General features: G+C 36.3%; 2 protein-coding genes across 2 annotated transcripts in view; one reads left to right on the top strand and one right to left on the bottom strand.

Moving 5' to 3' along the window:
* The window catches only part of Fam92 (CBY1 interacting BAR domain containing protein Fam92), a 170,324-nt gene extending 165,293 nt beyond the window's left edge, over positions 1–5,031 (bottom strand). The window contains exon 1 of the mRNA XM_090397465.1: positions 4,858–5,031. Coding sequence (XP_090253591.1) covers positions 4,858–4,874 — 17 coding nt within the window. The 5' untranslated portion in view covers positions 4,875–5,031. The remainder of the gene's footprint in view (positions 1–4,857) is intronic.
* Positions 5,032–5,238: 207 nt separating this feature from the next.
* The window catches only part of LOC150103204 (protein BANP-like), a 329,769-nt gene continuing 319,754 nt past the window's right edge, over positions 5,239–15,253 (top strand). Inside the window, exon 1 of the mRNA XM_090398157.1 lies at positions 5,239–5,321. The gene's annotated coding sequence lies outside the window, so the exon portion shown is untranslated. The remainder of the gene's footprint in view (positions 5,322–15,253) is intronic.

Here is a 15,253-nt window from a genome sequence, read left to right as displayed (position 1 = left end):
AGAAGCCTTTATGTTGACTTCATAATTTTGGCTATGTCCCCCCTAAATTTCAGATCCTTATCCACTATCATCCCCAGATCTCTTATTTCCTCCACCTCCAACAATATATCCTCACCAAGCATAAATTCTGCATCCTATTTTTGTTTTCCAAAATTTAAAACCTTATATTTTGCAACACTGAACTTACATCCCCATTCCTGTGCCCAATCACTCAATTTATTCAAGTCTTCTTGTAAGGCCACAACATCCTCTCTCTTTATGGTTCTTCCCAACTTTGCATCATCTGCAAACAACTGAATATCTCCATCCAAATCTTCCAATATCATTAATATATAAGTTAAACAGCAATGGCCCTAAAACAACCCCTGAGGCACACCACTAGTAACTTTCCTTGTCCTGGATATCACTTCCCCATACACAACTTGTTGATACCTATCAGAAAGCCAGTCTCCAATCCAATGCACCAATCTAATATCAATCCACTCTATCAAAAGCCTTTGCAAAATCTAAGTATATTACTGTGTATCCTTCTCCTCTGTCCATGGAAACAGTCACCTATTGTAATAACTAAAACTAAAAAGTAACTAAAACATGATCTCCCTTTAGCAAATCCATGCTACCCAAAGATAATACCATTGTTGTCAACCCAATTCTGGATTCTAGTTCTCACAAGGTTCTCCAACAACTTAACTACAACACCTGACACAGAGATAGGCCTATTGTTTGATGCTTGAGTTCTATCACCTCCTTTATGAAGTGGCACAATCTTGCCTTCCTTAGGAACTTGACCAAGTGCAAAACTTGTATTAAACAAATATGTCAAGGCCGGTGTCACCTCCCTAATACATTCCTTCAGAATACGTGGTGATATTTTATCAAGTCCCACAGCCTTATTTACATCTAGTTTGCTCAACTCGCCACACACCTCTTATTCACTTACAGTCAGTCTCTCTTCCCCAACATCATCAATCTCTCCATGAAGTCACATTCACAAGATTGAAAGACCTTTATGAACTGTTCATTAAGTATCTCCACCACACCTTCTGCAACAACTGTCTTCATACCATTTTCTCCAATCCATGTCATTCTTCCATAATCATTCTTTCTTTTGCTGGCTACATATCGAAAGAACTCCTTAGGATTTTTTTTGGCTTCATTAGCTAACTGCTGTTCATACCTCCCTTTAGCTACCATCACCACGTCACCTGTCTTGCCTGGTCTTTGTAGTCCTCATGGAATTGGTCATTTCCACTTCTCTTATGCTGCCTCCATAACGCCCTTCTTCTCTGTATCGTATGCTTATATTCATCCATTTCACACCTACCTTATTTAACCTTCTCACCTTGGTTATTTTCACTTCTCTGATGCTGCCTCCATAATACCTTTTTTCTCAGTATCGCACGCTTAATCTATTTATTCATCCATTTCACACCTACCTTATTTAACCTTCTCTCCCTTGGAATACATTTAGATATTGCATCTACTAGATAGTTTTTGGAAATTCCCCCAAGCTGCATTGATCTCTTTTCCAGACATCTCTTCATTCATGCTACACCTGCAAGCTGTCTCCCAAGCTCTTCATAATCATCCCCCCCCCCTTTGTAGTTCCACATATACCCTTTTCTTACAGAGGTCCTCACGCTGCTGGCAACCACCAGGTAATCACCTCATGGTCACTCTCACCAATTGATGATTTGACTTCATTTATAATTACATCCTTTGATGAGATGACCAAATCCAAGACCATCAATCTTCGTATGCCCTCTGTTACATACCATCTGAGGTAGTTAAAGGTAGAAATAGACAACAGAATTAACAAAGCTGGTAAGAAGTCAACTGAATTAATTTATATGGAATAAGAAAGAAATTAATCAAAACACTAAATTAGCTGTATATACAAGACACCATTCAAACAATTTTAACTTATGGATCTGAGAACTGGATCAGAAGTAAAACTCCTGAATCAAAACTAGAGACAGCAGATATGAGAGTCAAGATTAGGGGCATGAACAGATGCCATCAATGGCAAATATATTAAAAATGAGGATATCAGGAAAGAACTTGACATTGTCAGCATCCAGGAATGCATTAGCAGAGCTAATCTCAGGTGGTATGGTCACTTAAACAAAATGAGCAAGGAAAGATTAGCAAAGAAGTGTTCTCTGCCAGGTTGTCAGGAAAAAGACCCAGAGGAAGACCAAGATATAGGTGGATTGATACAGTAAAAATTGCCTTAGACGATAGAAATATAAGACCTGATAACATTGCAGTCTTGACAGGTAACAGACAATTTGGAGGAAAATTGTAGATAGGAAGTTAGTAATGATGTAAATTTTTCATGTAGTACTATCATATCTGGTACATCCCTTAGGGATACGTAACAGGAATTTGATGATGATAACCTGCTTGTCTCTACTCATCAAAATATTCTTCAGTAACCAAGTAATCCAATGAGCTACTTTAGTCACTTTTCTATGTAGCCTCTAAACTTCAACAGTCTCAAATCTCTGGCTTCATCAATTTCCTGAAGTACAGTTCCCTCAATGTGGTATACAGCTGGTAAACCTTTCACCACAAAATTACACTTTGCACCTTAAATTGATCATCCTTTTTCCTTTGCCCAAACTGCCACTTTATCAAAATCATTCTGCAAAATTTGAACATCATCTATATTAACCATTGCTCTATCCAAGTTTCATTCATCATTGGCAAACAGCTGAGCAGTTTTTTTCAGATCTGTTCCTATAGTATAAATGTACAAATTAAACAAGAGCAGTCCAAGAACAGAGCTCTGTTGCAGACCGCTAGTCACAGGCCATTTTCTGGACACTACACCTGAATAAACTACTCTCTGATATTTCTCGATCAACTAGTATCTTATCCACCTCACCAATCCTATATCCATCTCCATACACTGCAGTTTATTGATTAGAATTCCATGTGTTATCCTGTCTAAGGTGTTTGCAAAGTCCAGCAGTATCACTGTAAACAGTTACATTAATCTGAGCTGGATAAAGGCAAACCCATTACCTTTATCCAGCTCAGATTAATGATACTGTATTATAAAATGTGAGCAAGTTACTGAGACATGACCTCCCTTTCACAAAATTATGTTGTCCCCTGATACAGTATCCCATTACCGTCTATCAATGCCTGTATTTTGCTCTTGACTAATTTCTCAAGTACCATGACAGCAACTCCAGATATGCTCATTGTTTGGTAAATTTCTACATCAGTCTTGGAGTCTCCTTTATACAACAGAACTATTTTCCCCTCTTTCAAAGTATCAAACTGCCAATTCCCTAGCACCTTCACATAAAACTTGAGCTGATATACCATCTAATCCCATGGCTGTATTCACATCAAGGTCTTGTAATATGCTATGCACCTGGATGATATACTTTTGCAATGTTCACTTAGTAATTCTACTATTTTGATTAATTCAGTTACCTCTCTATCATAGGCATTCATTAAAATCATTCTACCATAAATATTTTTCCTTTTACTTGCAACATATCAAAAGACATCTTTGGGGTTGGATTATCTTTGGCCTGAACTGTTAATTTCCTTTTACACTCTGCAAAAAATTCTCTGCAGTGGAACAAGATTTGAACCTGTGTGGAGAGACCCTAACAGATTCCTAGTCTGATGTCTTAACCACTCAGCTATGACTGCTTTGGTGGTGAAAGCTTTCTAATTTTGTATGATGTCACATTCACAAAATGAAATACCTTTATGAAGTACTCATTAAATACCTGAACCATATCCTCTGCTGTGGTTACCATTCTGCCATTTTAACCAATCAATGTCATCCTAACATTTTAATTCTTTTTTTTATACTGGTCACACACACACACACATATGTGTGTGTGTGTGTGTGTGTGACCAGGGAAATCCTCCTTAATTCTGAACAGCAATTTGAGTTACAACATCCCTGATAGCCATGCTGCAGTTGTTCAATACTGGCATTCACGAGAACTTGCAAGCACACATGCAACAAACAATAGCGCGTTAGATAGAACAACTTGAAAAATATAACATTTTCTGTGTCAATTATGTATTGCATTTTGTGCCTGTAATTCTCAGTTTACTGTAACTTCAATTTTTATTATTGTGTTCTACCTTTAGTGGATACCTGATGAAGGCTGTAAAAGGCTGAAACTAGTTGTATCATTTTCATTAAAACTTAATATTTTATCTTGGTTTAAAGTCATTAAATATTTATTTAAAAATATATATATATATACATATATATGTATATAAAAAAAAACTCTGGTATTTTTTTAAAAGCCTCATTAGCTAACTGTTGCTCGCAGTGCACTTTTACTACTCTCATCAAGCAAGTTACCTTCCTCGCTTAGCTCCCTTTTTGCACTCCTCGTGCAAGTAGTTTTTTATTACTGCTTAATCTTAGTAATAGTATCCTCAAACAATAAGGAAGCCATGTGATAATGATAAATAAACAGTATGTAATTACTTGTTGCAAGTTCCAAAATCGATTCATTGAAATTGAAAGCATAAAAAGCAATGATTCTGTTTCAAGCAGATAAAGTGAAAGCCCTAATAATTTTTAATATCAGGTTATTAAATATCAGGTTCAAAAAGCTATGTAAGCTGCTCCAGATCCATTATAAAAGTCAACGTTGGGCTGCAACGATCAGTCGGTGGATTCCATGGTGGAATCTTGTTTTAATAATAAAAAGTAAACATGTGACCAAATAAAAATATCACATGGAGTACAGTACAATAATAGCACATTGCCATTTCGACTGTTATGTGATTAGAAAATATTATTAATAGAAATCAGTGTCAAATTTAAATTTTCTGACATTTGTAACACCCGCCGCATAACCATACCTTGCCCTTACATCCATGGTTCTTTATTCGGATGAATATAATTGTGTTGCCTTTTCTAGCATTTTTCAGACACTAGTCGTATATACAAAGAATAATATATATTATTGATTTTTCTCTTCTTTTTCGATCCAATACTGTATATTATGTATTTCAACAACACACTTTTTAATATACATTCGTACAAAAAGAATGCAAGCTTTTAATCTGCTCACTGCGCCGCCTATTAGAAAATAAGAAAGAATGTTAAAAAATTCCAAAGCACCATCTCAATTTATATACTATTCCAATATTTCAATGAACTTTCATATAATCATTCTGGTAGTATAAATGTTATAAACAACTGTTAAGCACGGTAATGTATAATATATTCTGTAAGGGACAAAAAGAGGAGGACGAATAATAAACGCAACAGCCACGTTTCTCGTAAGGACGAGAAGGGACGCCATTATCGCGATATCGGGAAGGTACGTGATTTCGTTCAATTTTCAATTTACAGGCGGTTAGTATGGTTGGCAATGCGAAATGAGCATGTTTTGTATCTTCTGGAATAAATGTTGTAATATTTAGTAAATCATAATAAATGAATGTTAGGATATGTAACATTTCTATACTGCTATGTATATCTTTGTGGAATTTCCGACTTTAGCCATTGTTGAGTAAATGCGAATTGAAGCATTACCGAAAAACTTCAGAATTACAAATTTTGTTTCGTTTCTTATTTTGTGACGTGTGAAAACTTTTTTATTGATTGTTTTTTTTTTGCAGAAATAAGTGTTTGCTTGTAGAATGTACTAAGCCATAATCTTAAGTTGAAGAATTTTAAGTACCGATTAGGGTTCCAGTGATAAGTCACGCATACTAAGTTAGCACCGTGCTGTCAGAATATTCACAAATGAAATAAAATCTCAGTGATTAAACCGCATTGATTTGTGCAATTAGATCACATAATAAATAGCAGCAGCACATTCGCTTGCAAAATGTTTTTTATTGTTTACAGATTTGACTAAAGATAGCTATGGCAGAATCATTGCACGCACACACAAGAATCACTAAGAATAGTATTCGTGTAGTGTTTCTACAAGGGAAAAGTGTGCTATTTAAAATGTCTGTCCTTTCTGTTATAAACGGTGTATCTATACAGTTTCGCTTAAAGTCATTGTTCAATAGCTAGGAACTGTCATTTGAAAACAGTTGAAATAATGACAGGACACTGCACCTTTAGTTTGGGAGAATGAATTGACTGATTTTCATTTGATTTGTTTGGAAATTTTCAGAACATTAATCAAAAATAAATTAGTACACATTTCTTTTTAACTTTTTTTTTTTTTGTGAATAATTGTATGAGATCCCCAGGAGTTCTCCAACTCATTCCAGACAATTCATCCTAGCTGCCATTATGCTACTCATAATTTAAGTGTCTTTTGTTTTATGTTATTATTATTATTATTATTATTTGACACCTCCAGGGAGGTCATCTACTCTACAACTCTCTCAATCCTCCTACAATGAACTGCAACTAACACCATCTACCTCCCACCACCATCACTAATATTTTCAAAAACAATTGCAAACATCCATGCCCATGGCGGATTCGAACCTGCAGCCTTTTGGCTGGAGAGCGGCTACACTAACCACTCTGCCAACCAGGCCAGCATTGTTATTTTTTTTCTCTCCTATATGAGAAAAATGATTGGAGCTGTCAGTTTAATGTTGCAAAGTGCAAGGTCTTGAAATTTACTGGCAAGGTTAGGATGTAGAGTATACAGTTAATGGAGAAACTGTGAAGGATATGAAAGATCAGGGAGTGACTGTGGACATACTAAAATTGCAAGAACATCCTAATAGATTATGGCAATAAGGAGGAGGACATGCAGAGAGGTTATGGTTCCGTTATATAAACTGATCAAGCCACATATGAACTATTGTATAGAATTGATCACCTGGTTTTCAGGGGGATGAGGATGTATTGGAAAAAGTTTACTAAGTTAGTGTCAGATATAAGGAGGAATTGAGGGAATTCCATTTCCAGAGCCTAGTAAATAGAAGAAGAGGGAAATATGATAGAGACAAGTTGGTGAGGGATTGTTAGCAGATTAATGTGGATAAGATATTCCAGAGAATAGAGAATGGCAAGGGTAGAACTAGAGTACATCCATGGGAGCTGTATAAGGAGGGTGTGAGAGGCAGCATCTTTGCATGTGGAGTGATTGGGGAATGCAAAAACTATGAAGGAGTTCAAGGCATGGTTCAATAATCTTTTGGCATGAAAGAGTCTATACTCTTTATAGGACTCCATGGAGGTCAGGTAATAATAAGATCTTGCTCTACAACTTTACATTCAAGAAGACTCATGTTTCTCATCCTGGCTTCATATCACTTAAAAAATAACAGCAGATAGATAAACTGCTATTACTTACAAATTTTTAAATTGCCATCGTAATTATTTACAAGTTTCCCTCATCCTGACTAGCACAGTTGAAAGAATGACAGAACACTGCACCTTTAGATTGGAAGAATGAATTGATTGATTTTCATTGTGATAAGAGGAACCTCTATATGGACTTTTTTGGTTAAAAGTGAGCTGATTTTTTCATATGGAGGTGGCAGGATTTGTCATTCTGTATACTGGCATTTTGGCCAAAGAAAACACATGATTTACAGACAAAAAGTATTATTGGTAGACAGTAGATGGAGGATTAAACTAGTGAAGACTGGGTTGTGTGCTCTCCTGTGATGAGTCATGTTAGGTGTCACATAACACTAATATTTTTATCTGTATCTAACATAACAATACCTACATATCAAGCCTTACCTCAAATCACTCAGATTATTAGCTGTTGTAACAAGGAAGCCACATCTAATTTCTAATGGTACAGACTCACTGTTATTTGTAGTTTGCCCCTTTCTTGCTGTAATATGCTATAATGAATCAAAAATTGAATACATAGAATCTTCGAAATTACTCTTTACTCTTTTGTGTATGAAAATTTTATGCTTTTTTTTTTATCAAATGAAAATTCAAATATTGCTCCATGAAAAATCATACTGTCCAGTGAAACATTAGCTTGCTTTAAACAATGAAAATTTTACAAACTTTTCAGAGTATAAGTTTATACTTGAAAAAGGAAAGACTGTACTCGCAATTTGTGGATTTCATATGAACATACCATTTAACTTTTTATTTGGTGCTAATACAAATTCACTGTTTGGTGTATAAACTTATTGATATTTAAACAATAGTTAGGAAGGATGTGAAGAACCTTTATATGGGTTTGCAACTGAAAGTGAGGTAGCCATTCTCACAGCTTGGTTTTACATCTACAATACAGGTAAACTGGCCATACAAAACAATAAATAGAACAAATAGAAACAGAATACATTGTCCTCATAGCCTTAGTTGTTTGGTCATAAACAGAAAAGAGAGGATTTTGTAGTTCTGTTTATGTTAACAGTTGTGCCAGCTGAAATAATACAATCATTGTTGGAAGTTTGAAGTTTTTCCACTTGGTTATACTATAAATTAAAGATGCCAAGAAATTATATTCTAGGTTTAATCCTTTATCTAAGCATAAGCAACAAAGTTTGTGCCTGAAATATTTTCAGGACAGGGCAACTTGTATATAGAAGCTAATGACTTTGCATCACTTGCCTTAGTATCCCATAATGCAAAGCACATATCCTTACAGACATGTATAATGCTTTGCATTATGGGATAATGTGGGAGCTGCCCTGTCCTGAAAGTACTTCAGGCACAAACTTTGTTTGCTTACACTTGGATAAAGGATTAAACCAAGAAGATAATTTCTTGCCATCTTTAATTTATACTATAACCAAGTGGAAAAACTTCCACCAACAACTATGTCTAATCTAGAATATTTTAATAATCAGGTGTGACAACTTTTTGCTACTCATATATGGAAATGTGACTTCTGCATTACTTCAACCTTTGTATCACCTCAGGGTCTGGTCCTAATGAGACCTCAATAAATGTTGAAAATGGTCTGAGTAGGGACCCTTCCCCTAATGCATAGCATTATGCATCTCTGTAAGGATATCTGCTTTGCATTCTGGGATACCAAGGCAAGTGATCTGAAGTCATTAGCTTCTATATACAAGTTTTCCTGTCCTGAAAATACTTTAGCCACAAACTTTGTTTGGCTTACATTTCAATAAAGGATTAAACCAAGAATATAATTTCTTGGCATCTTTAATTTATAATACAATTATGTTAGAGGTTTAATTGAGTTTTGGCTCCATTAAACCTCTAACATAACATGAGACTGAATGTAGCAAGTTTAAACCTAAATGTGCTGCAGCCAGCGATCGATAATTTATACACACACACACACACGTGGGTGGTCTGAAAAGTTTTCAGCCTCAACCATAGATGGCAAAATTATCGGCACGATTTTTTTTTTTTCGAAGTTGGTACATCTGTCATAAGCATCCATGTGAAATTGCAAGTCATTCTATTTGTATCCCTTGAAATGGATAAAATTGAATATCGTGCGATTATAAAATTCTTTGTAAAAGAAGGTTTACTACCAAAAGAAATTCATTCGAAGTTCATAAAAGTTTATGGGCAGTCTTCTCCTTTGTTTTCGACAATTAAGAAATGGGCTTCCGAGTGTTTAAATGTGGCCATACCAGCCTTGAAAATTATCCGCATGAAGGATATCCAAAAAGTGTAACAACACCAGAAATCATCGATCGAGTGCACGATATGCTATTGGTCAAAGTGCGTGAAATTGCTGAGACTGTAGTCATTTCAAAAGAACGTGTAGGATGTAATTTGCATGAAGAATTGCAAATAAAAAAGCTTTGTGCAAGATGGGTTGCCATCTTCTCACACCAGATCAAAAATGCACTCGCATGAAAATCTCTGAACCTTGGAGCATTTTAACAAGAATAAAACTGATTTTGTGCATTGATTTATTACTATGGATCAGACTTGGATTCACCATTACATACCATAATCCAAACAGCATTCAAAACAGTGGACAGAAGTCTGTTGTTCAGTGCCAAAGAAGAAAAAGTCGGTTCCATCATCAGGAAAGGTCATGGCATCGGTGTTTTGGGATGCTAAAGCATTTTGTTTATTAATTATCTTGAAAAGGGTAAAACAATAACTGGGGAAAATTATTCCATCTTTTAATCAGACTAGACGAAAAAATTCGTGAGAAAAGACCCGGTTTGCAGAAGAAAAAAATCATCTTTCATCAGATAATGCACCTGTCCACAAAGGTGTTTTGGCAATGGAAAAATTAAGGGATCTCACTATGAATGTTGGAACATCCACCCTATTCCTCAGAATTGGTTCCCTCTGACTTCTGTCTCTTCCCAAAACTAAACCTCTTCCTCGCTTCTTTTTCTTCGACAGGATAATGGACCTGGAGCATCGCTGGAATAAATGTATTGGTCTTAAGGGAGATTATGTTGAAAAATAAAAATAATTTTGAAATTATAAATTCGTTTTTTCATTGTTAGGCCGAGAACTTTTCAGACCACCCTCGTATAAATATACAGTCATCCCTCGACTTACATGTGTGTACCGTTCCATCAGGCAGGACGTAAGTCGATACATTAAATCAACAGAGTTATAGAGGTTAAAGACTTAACTGTAATAAGTATACTGTCATTTTAATTTTTGAACCTTATTATAAAACTGTACTGTGTGTTACTGCCACTAGAAAACAGGAGAATAATCACCCAAATCTTTTTCTACAATCAGATCTTCATTTCCTTCCCTGTGTGAATGATCAAGCTGTGGCTCTTCTGGTGTAACTTTTTTTTTTTAATGAAAATGTCAAATGTGCTTTGCTTATTCCTCTTCTTCTTTTCATCATAAATTTGTGCATAGCAAGCAAATGCATCAGGTACTTTCGTTTCTATTATTAAGTAACGTTCAACATTGGGGTCCATGTCTTCAGCTATTTTGAGGACATTTTATCCTTATTTTTCAAAATTGTCGTCACTGTAGAATGAGACCATCTTAAGTCATGTGTGATCAAAATGACGGGCTTACCAGCTTCATGTTGCTTTATAACTTGTAACTTCATTTTAAGATCAATTGCTCACCTCTTTTTCTGTGATTCTTCACTAGGCGTTTTGATTGGGCATGTAGGGGCCATATTGCACAAAAAATCGCGAAATAACTAACGGTAAATACACAACCCATTTCTCAAGCACAAAATCAACATAGGAACTGTTGAAGACACGTGCCGACTGCTGAGGGAGGTTGCCGCTGAAAGTGCTGTTGCCACTGTGCATGCTTTTCCTTAGGATCGCTTGCGTCTTTTTCGAAAGTATAGCAAAAATTTAATTTATTCCCTTATGGGATCACGGACGTATCTTCGAAAGGACATAACTCGAACGGACGTAAGTCGAGGGATGACTGTATATATATATATATGTGTATATATATATATATATTATTGTTATTATTGTGTGACACCTCCAGGGAGTCCAAGACTCATTGAGGGAGGGCACCTACTCTACAACTCTGTCTCCACCACTCAAATCCAACTGCAATGAACCACAATTATGCCATCTACCATCCTCCACCACCACCACCACTAGTATTTTCACAGACAATCACATCATCATATATATATGATGAACAGAGCATTAAAACTTTGCTCTGTTTAAAGTGGCAAATTGAAATGAGCCATTATATTCTGATTTTCATTTACGTTTGACTGTAAATCAGGATATATGGGATTTGAATCCAAAATCCTATGGTACAGATTGGTTATTCCTGATTCCAGTAGTGTCTTATAGTGTCTCATGTCTGTAGATGTGTGTGTGTGTGTGTTCATGGAGCTAGTTTGTCTGTTCTGAGGGATGAAAAACCTGACTTTCTGGGTAAAAAAATCCTCTATCTCTTTATGAAACTGGCTAACTCACCCTTAGTTGAAAGGTGATCAGATAAAGATACCTCCCATCGTGGACAGGCACTGAGCTATGGAGGCTCTGGGCCATATATATGATGAACCATTACATTAAAACTTTGTTTAGAGTGGTAAAATGAAATAGGCTATATAGATTAAAATTAAATATAGAACTTATATTTTAGTGATCAGCCCTTTATACCAAAATTCTTGAAGCATTTTAAGAGATGAAAGCTACAATGACTTGGTTGCTTATGAAAAGGCAAACATTATTATTTTTATTATATGGGCAACTCCATGGAGTCATTAGACTCATTGAGCTCAGGAGGGCCTAAACATCACACCAAGTACTATTCAGCATTGACGCAATATCTGTCATACTTTGCCTTAAGTTCATTCACAATCATGGCACCCACAACAGAATCTGGCAACCTATTCTGCTGATTCACCACTCTATGCAAAAAATCTAGTCCTCACACTAATTACACTCTTGCTCAATTTCAATTTATGGTCCTTAGTTCTCCCAACACCAGACCTCTTCTGAATAATTTCTTCTATATTAATCTCTAAAAAAAACCCTCGGTAATTTGTATGTCTCAATTATATCATCAGTTTTTGTAACCCACAAATCTTCAGCCTGTCCTCATAAGGTTCATTCCATAGACCTGATACCATCTTAGTCACTCCCCTCTGGATCCTCTTCACCTCCTCATGCCCAAGAAACCTAGATCTGTGCACAGAATTGGGTTTCTTTTGGGATGAGGAAGAGAGGTTCTGGGCACAATAGTTCAAGATAGGTTCTTACCAGGGCTCTATAAAGAGGTGTAATAACCTGTCTCTCTGCTCATCAGGGGATTCTTCAGTAATTAAGTAATCAGATTAGCTGCTTTAGCCACTTTTGCAATATGCCCTCTAAACTTTAACTCCCTATCTACTAACACCCTCAAAATCCCTGGCTTCATCAATTTCCTGGAGTACAGTTCCATCAATGTGGTACACAGCTGGTTGTCTTTTCATCCCATAATTCAGAGCCTTACATTTTGCTACATTAAACTAACATCCATTCTTCTTTGCCCATACTGCCCGTCTATCTAAATCATCTTGCAAAATCTTAACATCATCGTTATTAACTATTGCTCTACCTCCAATTTTGTACCATTGGCAAACAACTGAATAGTTCCTCGGATCCTTTCCTATATTGTTAATGTACAAATTAAATATGAGAGGATCTAAGAGAACTATTTAGTTGTTTGCTGGTGATCCAAGACCAGAGTCCTGTGGCATTCACTAGTCACAGGCTTTCTACTGAATAAACTATGGTGTAGTATCTCTCCAACAACCACCTTCCTATCCATTTCACCAACTTTATATCCATCCCCATGTGCTGCAGTTTATGATTAGAATTCCATGTAGTATATTGTCAGAAGTCTTTGCAAAGTTTAGCAGTATCATTAAACTCATCACCTTTATCCAAATTTAGCTGTCACTATATTATAAAAGGCAAGTAAGTTACTGATGCATGACTTGCTCTTCACAAAACTTTGTTTCTCCCATATAGTATTCCATCCCTGTCTACCATTCCTGGATTTTGCTCTTAACCAATTTTTCCAATAACTTGATCACAACTCCTGATACCTCAGTCTTGGAGTATCCTATATGCAGTGGAACTATTTTCTCCTCTTTCCATCTCCTTAGGACCAATCCAGAGCTGAGACTTAAATTAACAATATAAACAAAGGCACTACCTATTTCCTAGCATTTTGTAAAACTTGTAAATTATTAAATTATACCATCTATAATTTCATAGCAGTATTCTTATCAGTGTTCTGTAATATGCTATGCACCTTCAGTTCATTTATCTCAGTTTCCATATAAGCCTTTGCTCTCTTGTTGCTGCAATATCTTCACCTGGATGATATATATTCTTCCCAAAGGCTCACACTTAGTAATTCTGCTATTTCGATTGATTCAGTTACCTCCCTACCATCGGCATTCATTAAAATTATTCTTCCATAATCATTCTTCCTTTTACTTACAACATACTGAAAGAACTCTTTGGAATTGGATTATCTTTGGTCTGTACAGATAATTTCCTTTCATACTCTGCTTTGGCCTTTCTTACCATACTGGTTATCCTTCTGGCCTGTGCTTGCTTTGTACTGCTTATGTATCTGCTGGTCACCTTTCTCTTTGATTTTCCTCCAGAATTTATTTTCTTTCTTTTTTTTCCGTTTGTAGGTCCTTAATGATGGTATTCATTTATTGAACTCCCACTTGATTTATTCTCCTGACTCTAGGTATGTAGTCTGCTATTAATTCTCTCAAAGACTCCTTTACCACTTCCCATGCACTGTGAACATCCAGCCCTTGCAGTTTCACATGCCATGTCACTGATCCAAACAATCTCCTAAGTTTGCCATACTTATCAGCCTTGTAATTCCACATATACCCCCCTCCCTTCCTCTTAACTGAATATTGCACACATTTAGCACCTCCCAGGTCAAGAATATATGACCACTCTCACAGTTCGTGGCAGTATTTGGTTATATCAAATTCTTTGATGCAGTTACTACATCTAGTACCCCTCACACCTTTAGCACATTCCATCACATGCTGCCTCAGGTAATTATACCTAAGTAACTACATAAATTCCATTTTCTTCCTTCCATCCTCCTTCCCTGTGTTTCCATAGTTAAAGTCCTTCATTATAATTACCTGCCCTCCATTCATTGAGCTTATTTGCCGATGTGTACTATCCATCAACATCCCCTACATCCCTTGTGTATAGAAACAACAAACTGTATATTTTGTTCTGCTGGCCACTATCTCACACCAGATGTGCTCAAATGTGCTGCTTTCATTGCCTGCAGTTGTACTCCTACTCTCTTTGATTGCATTTAATCAGCTGTCATCAGTAATACTCTTCCCGCCCATTCTTTTATCTATATCCTTCCTGAAAATATACCCTTCACGTTCTATCCCACTAACTATATCATCTTCTGTCAGCCATGTCTCACTGGTGACAATAACCTTTGGCTAGGATGAACTGGTTAATGCCAGTAATAAATTTAGTTTAATCCTTTATCCAAGTGTAAACAAACAAAGTTTGTGCCTGAAGTATCTTCAGGACTGAGGCAACTCGTGGTAAAGGTGGACTAAGCGCTCATCACTACTTGTCTTAGTATCTCTCATAATGCAAAGCACATCTCCTTGCGGACATGTATAATGCTATGCATTAATGGAAGGACCACTACCCAGACCGATTTTGACCTTTATTGAGGTCTCGTCAGTGGGAGCCAGACCCAGAGCTGTTGATACTAAGGTGGAAGCAATGGAGAAGTCATATTTAACTATACGAGTTGCCAAATGCTCAATGCCAAAAACTCCTATTCCTTGTTCCAAACGTTCCCAGCATTAGTGCATAAAGTGCAATTGCCCTTAGGCCAACCACTGTACTTACACTTTATACTAACTATCCCATTCTTGTTTGCTACCAGTAGTACTAA

The sequence above is a fragment of the Typopeltis vanoorti genome, chromosome 9 (assembly GCF_054136105.1).
Source record: "Typopeltis vanoorti isolate ZY-2024b chromosome 9, IOZ_Tvanoo_1.0, whole genome shotgun sequence".
Lineage (NCBI taxonomy): Eukaryota > Metazoa > Arthropoda > Arachnida > Uropygi > Thelyphonidae > Typopeltis > Typopeltis vanoorti.
Note: the sequence above shows the minus strand (reverse complement) of the source record. Positions and strands in the feature narration are given on the sequence as shown.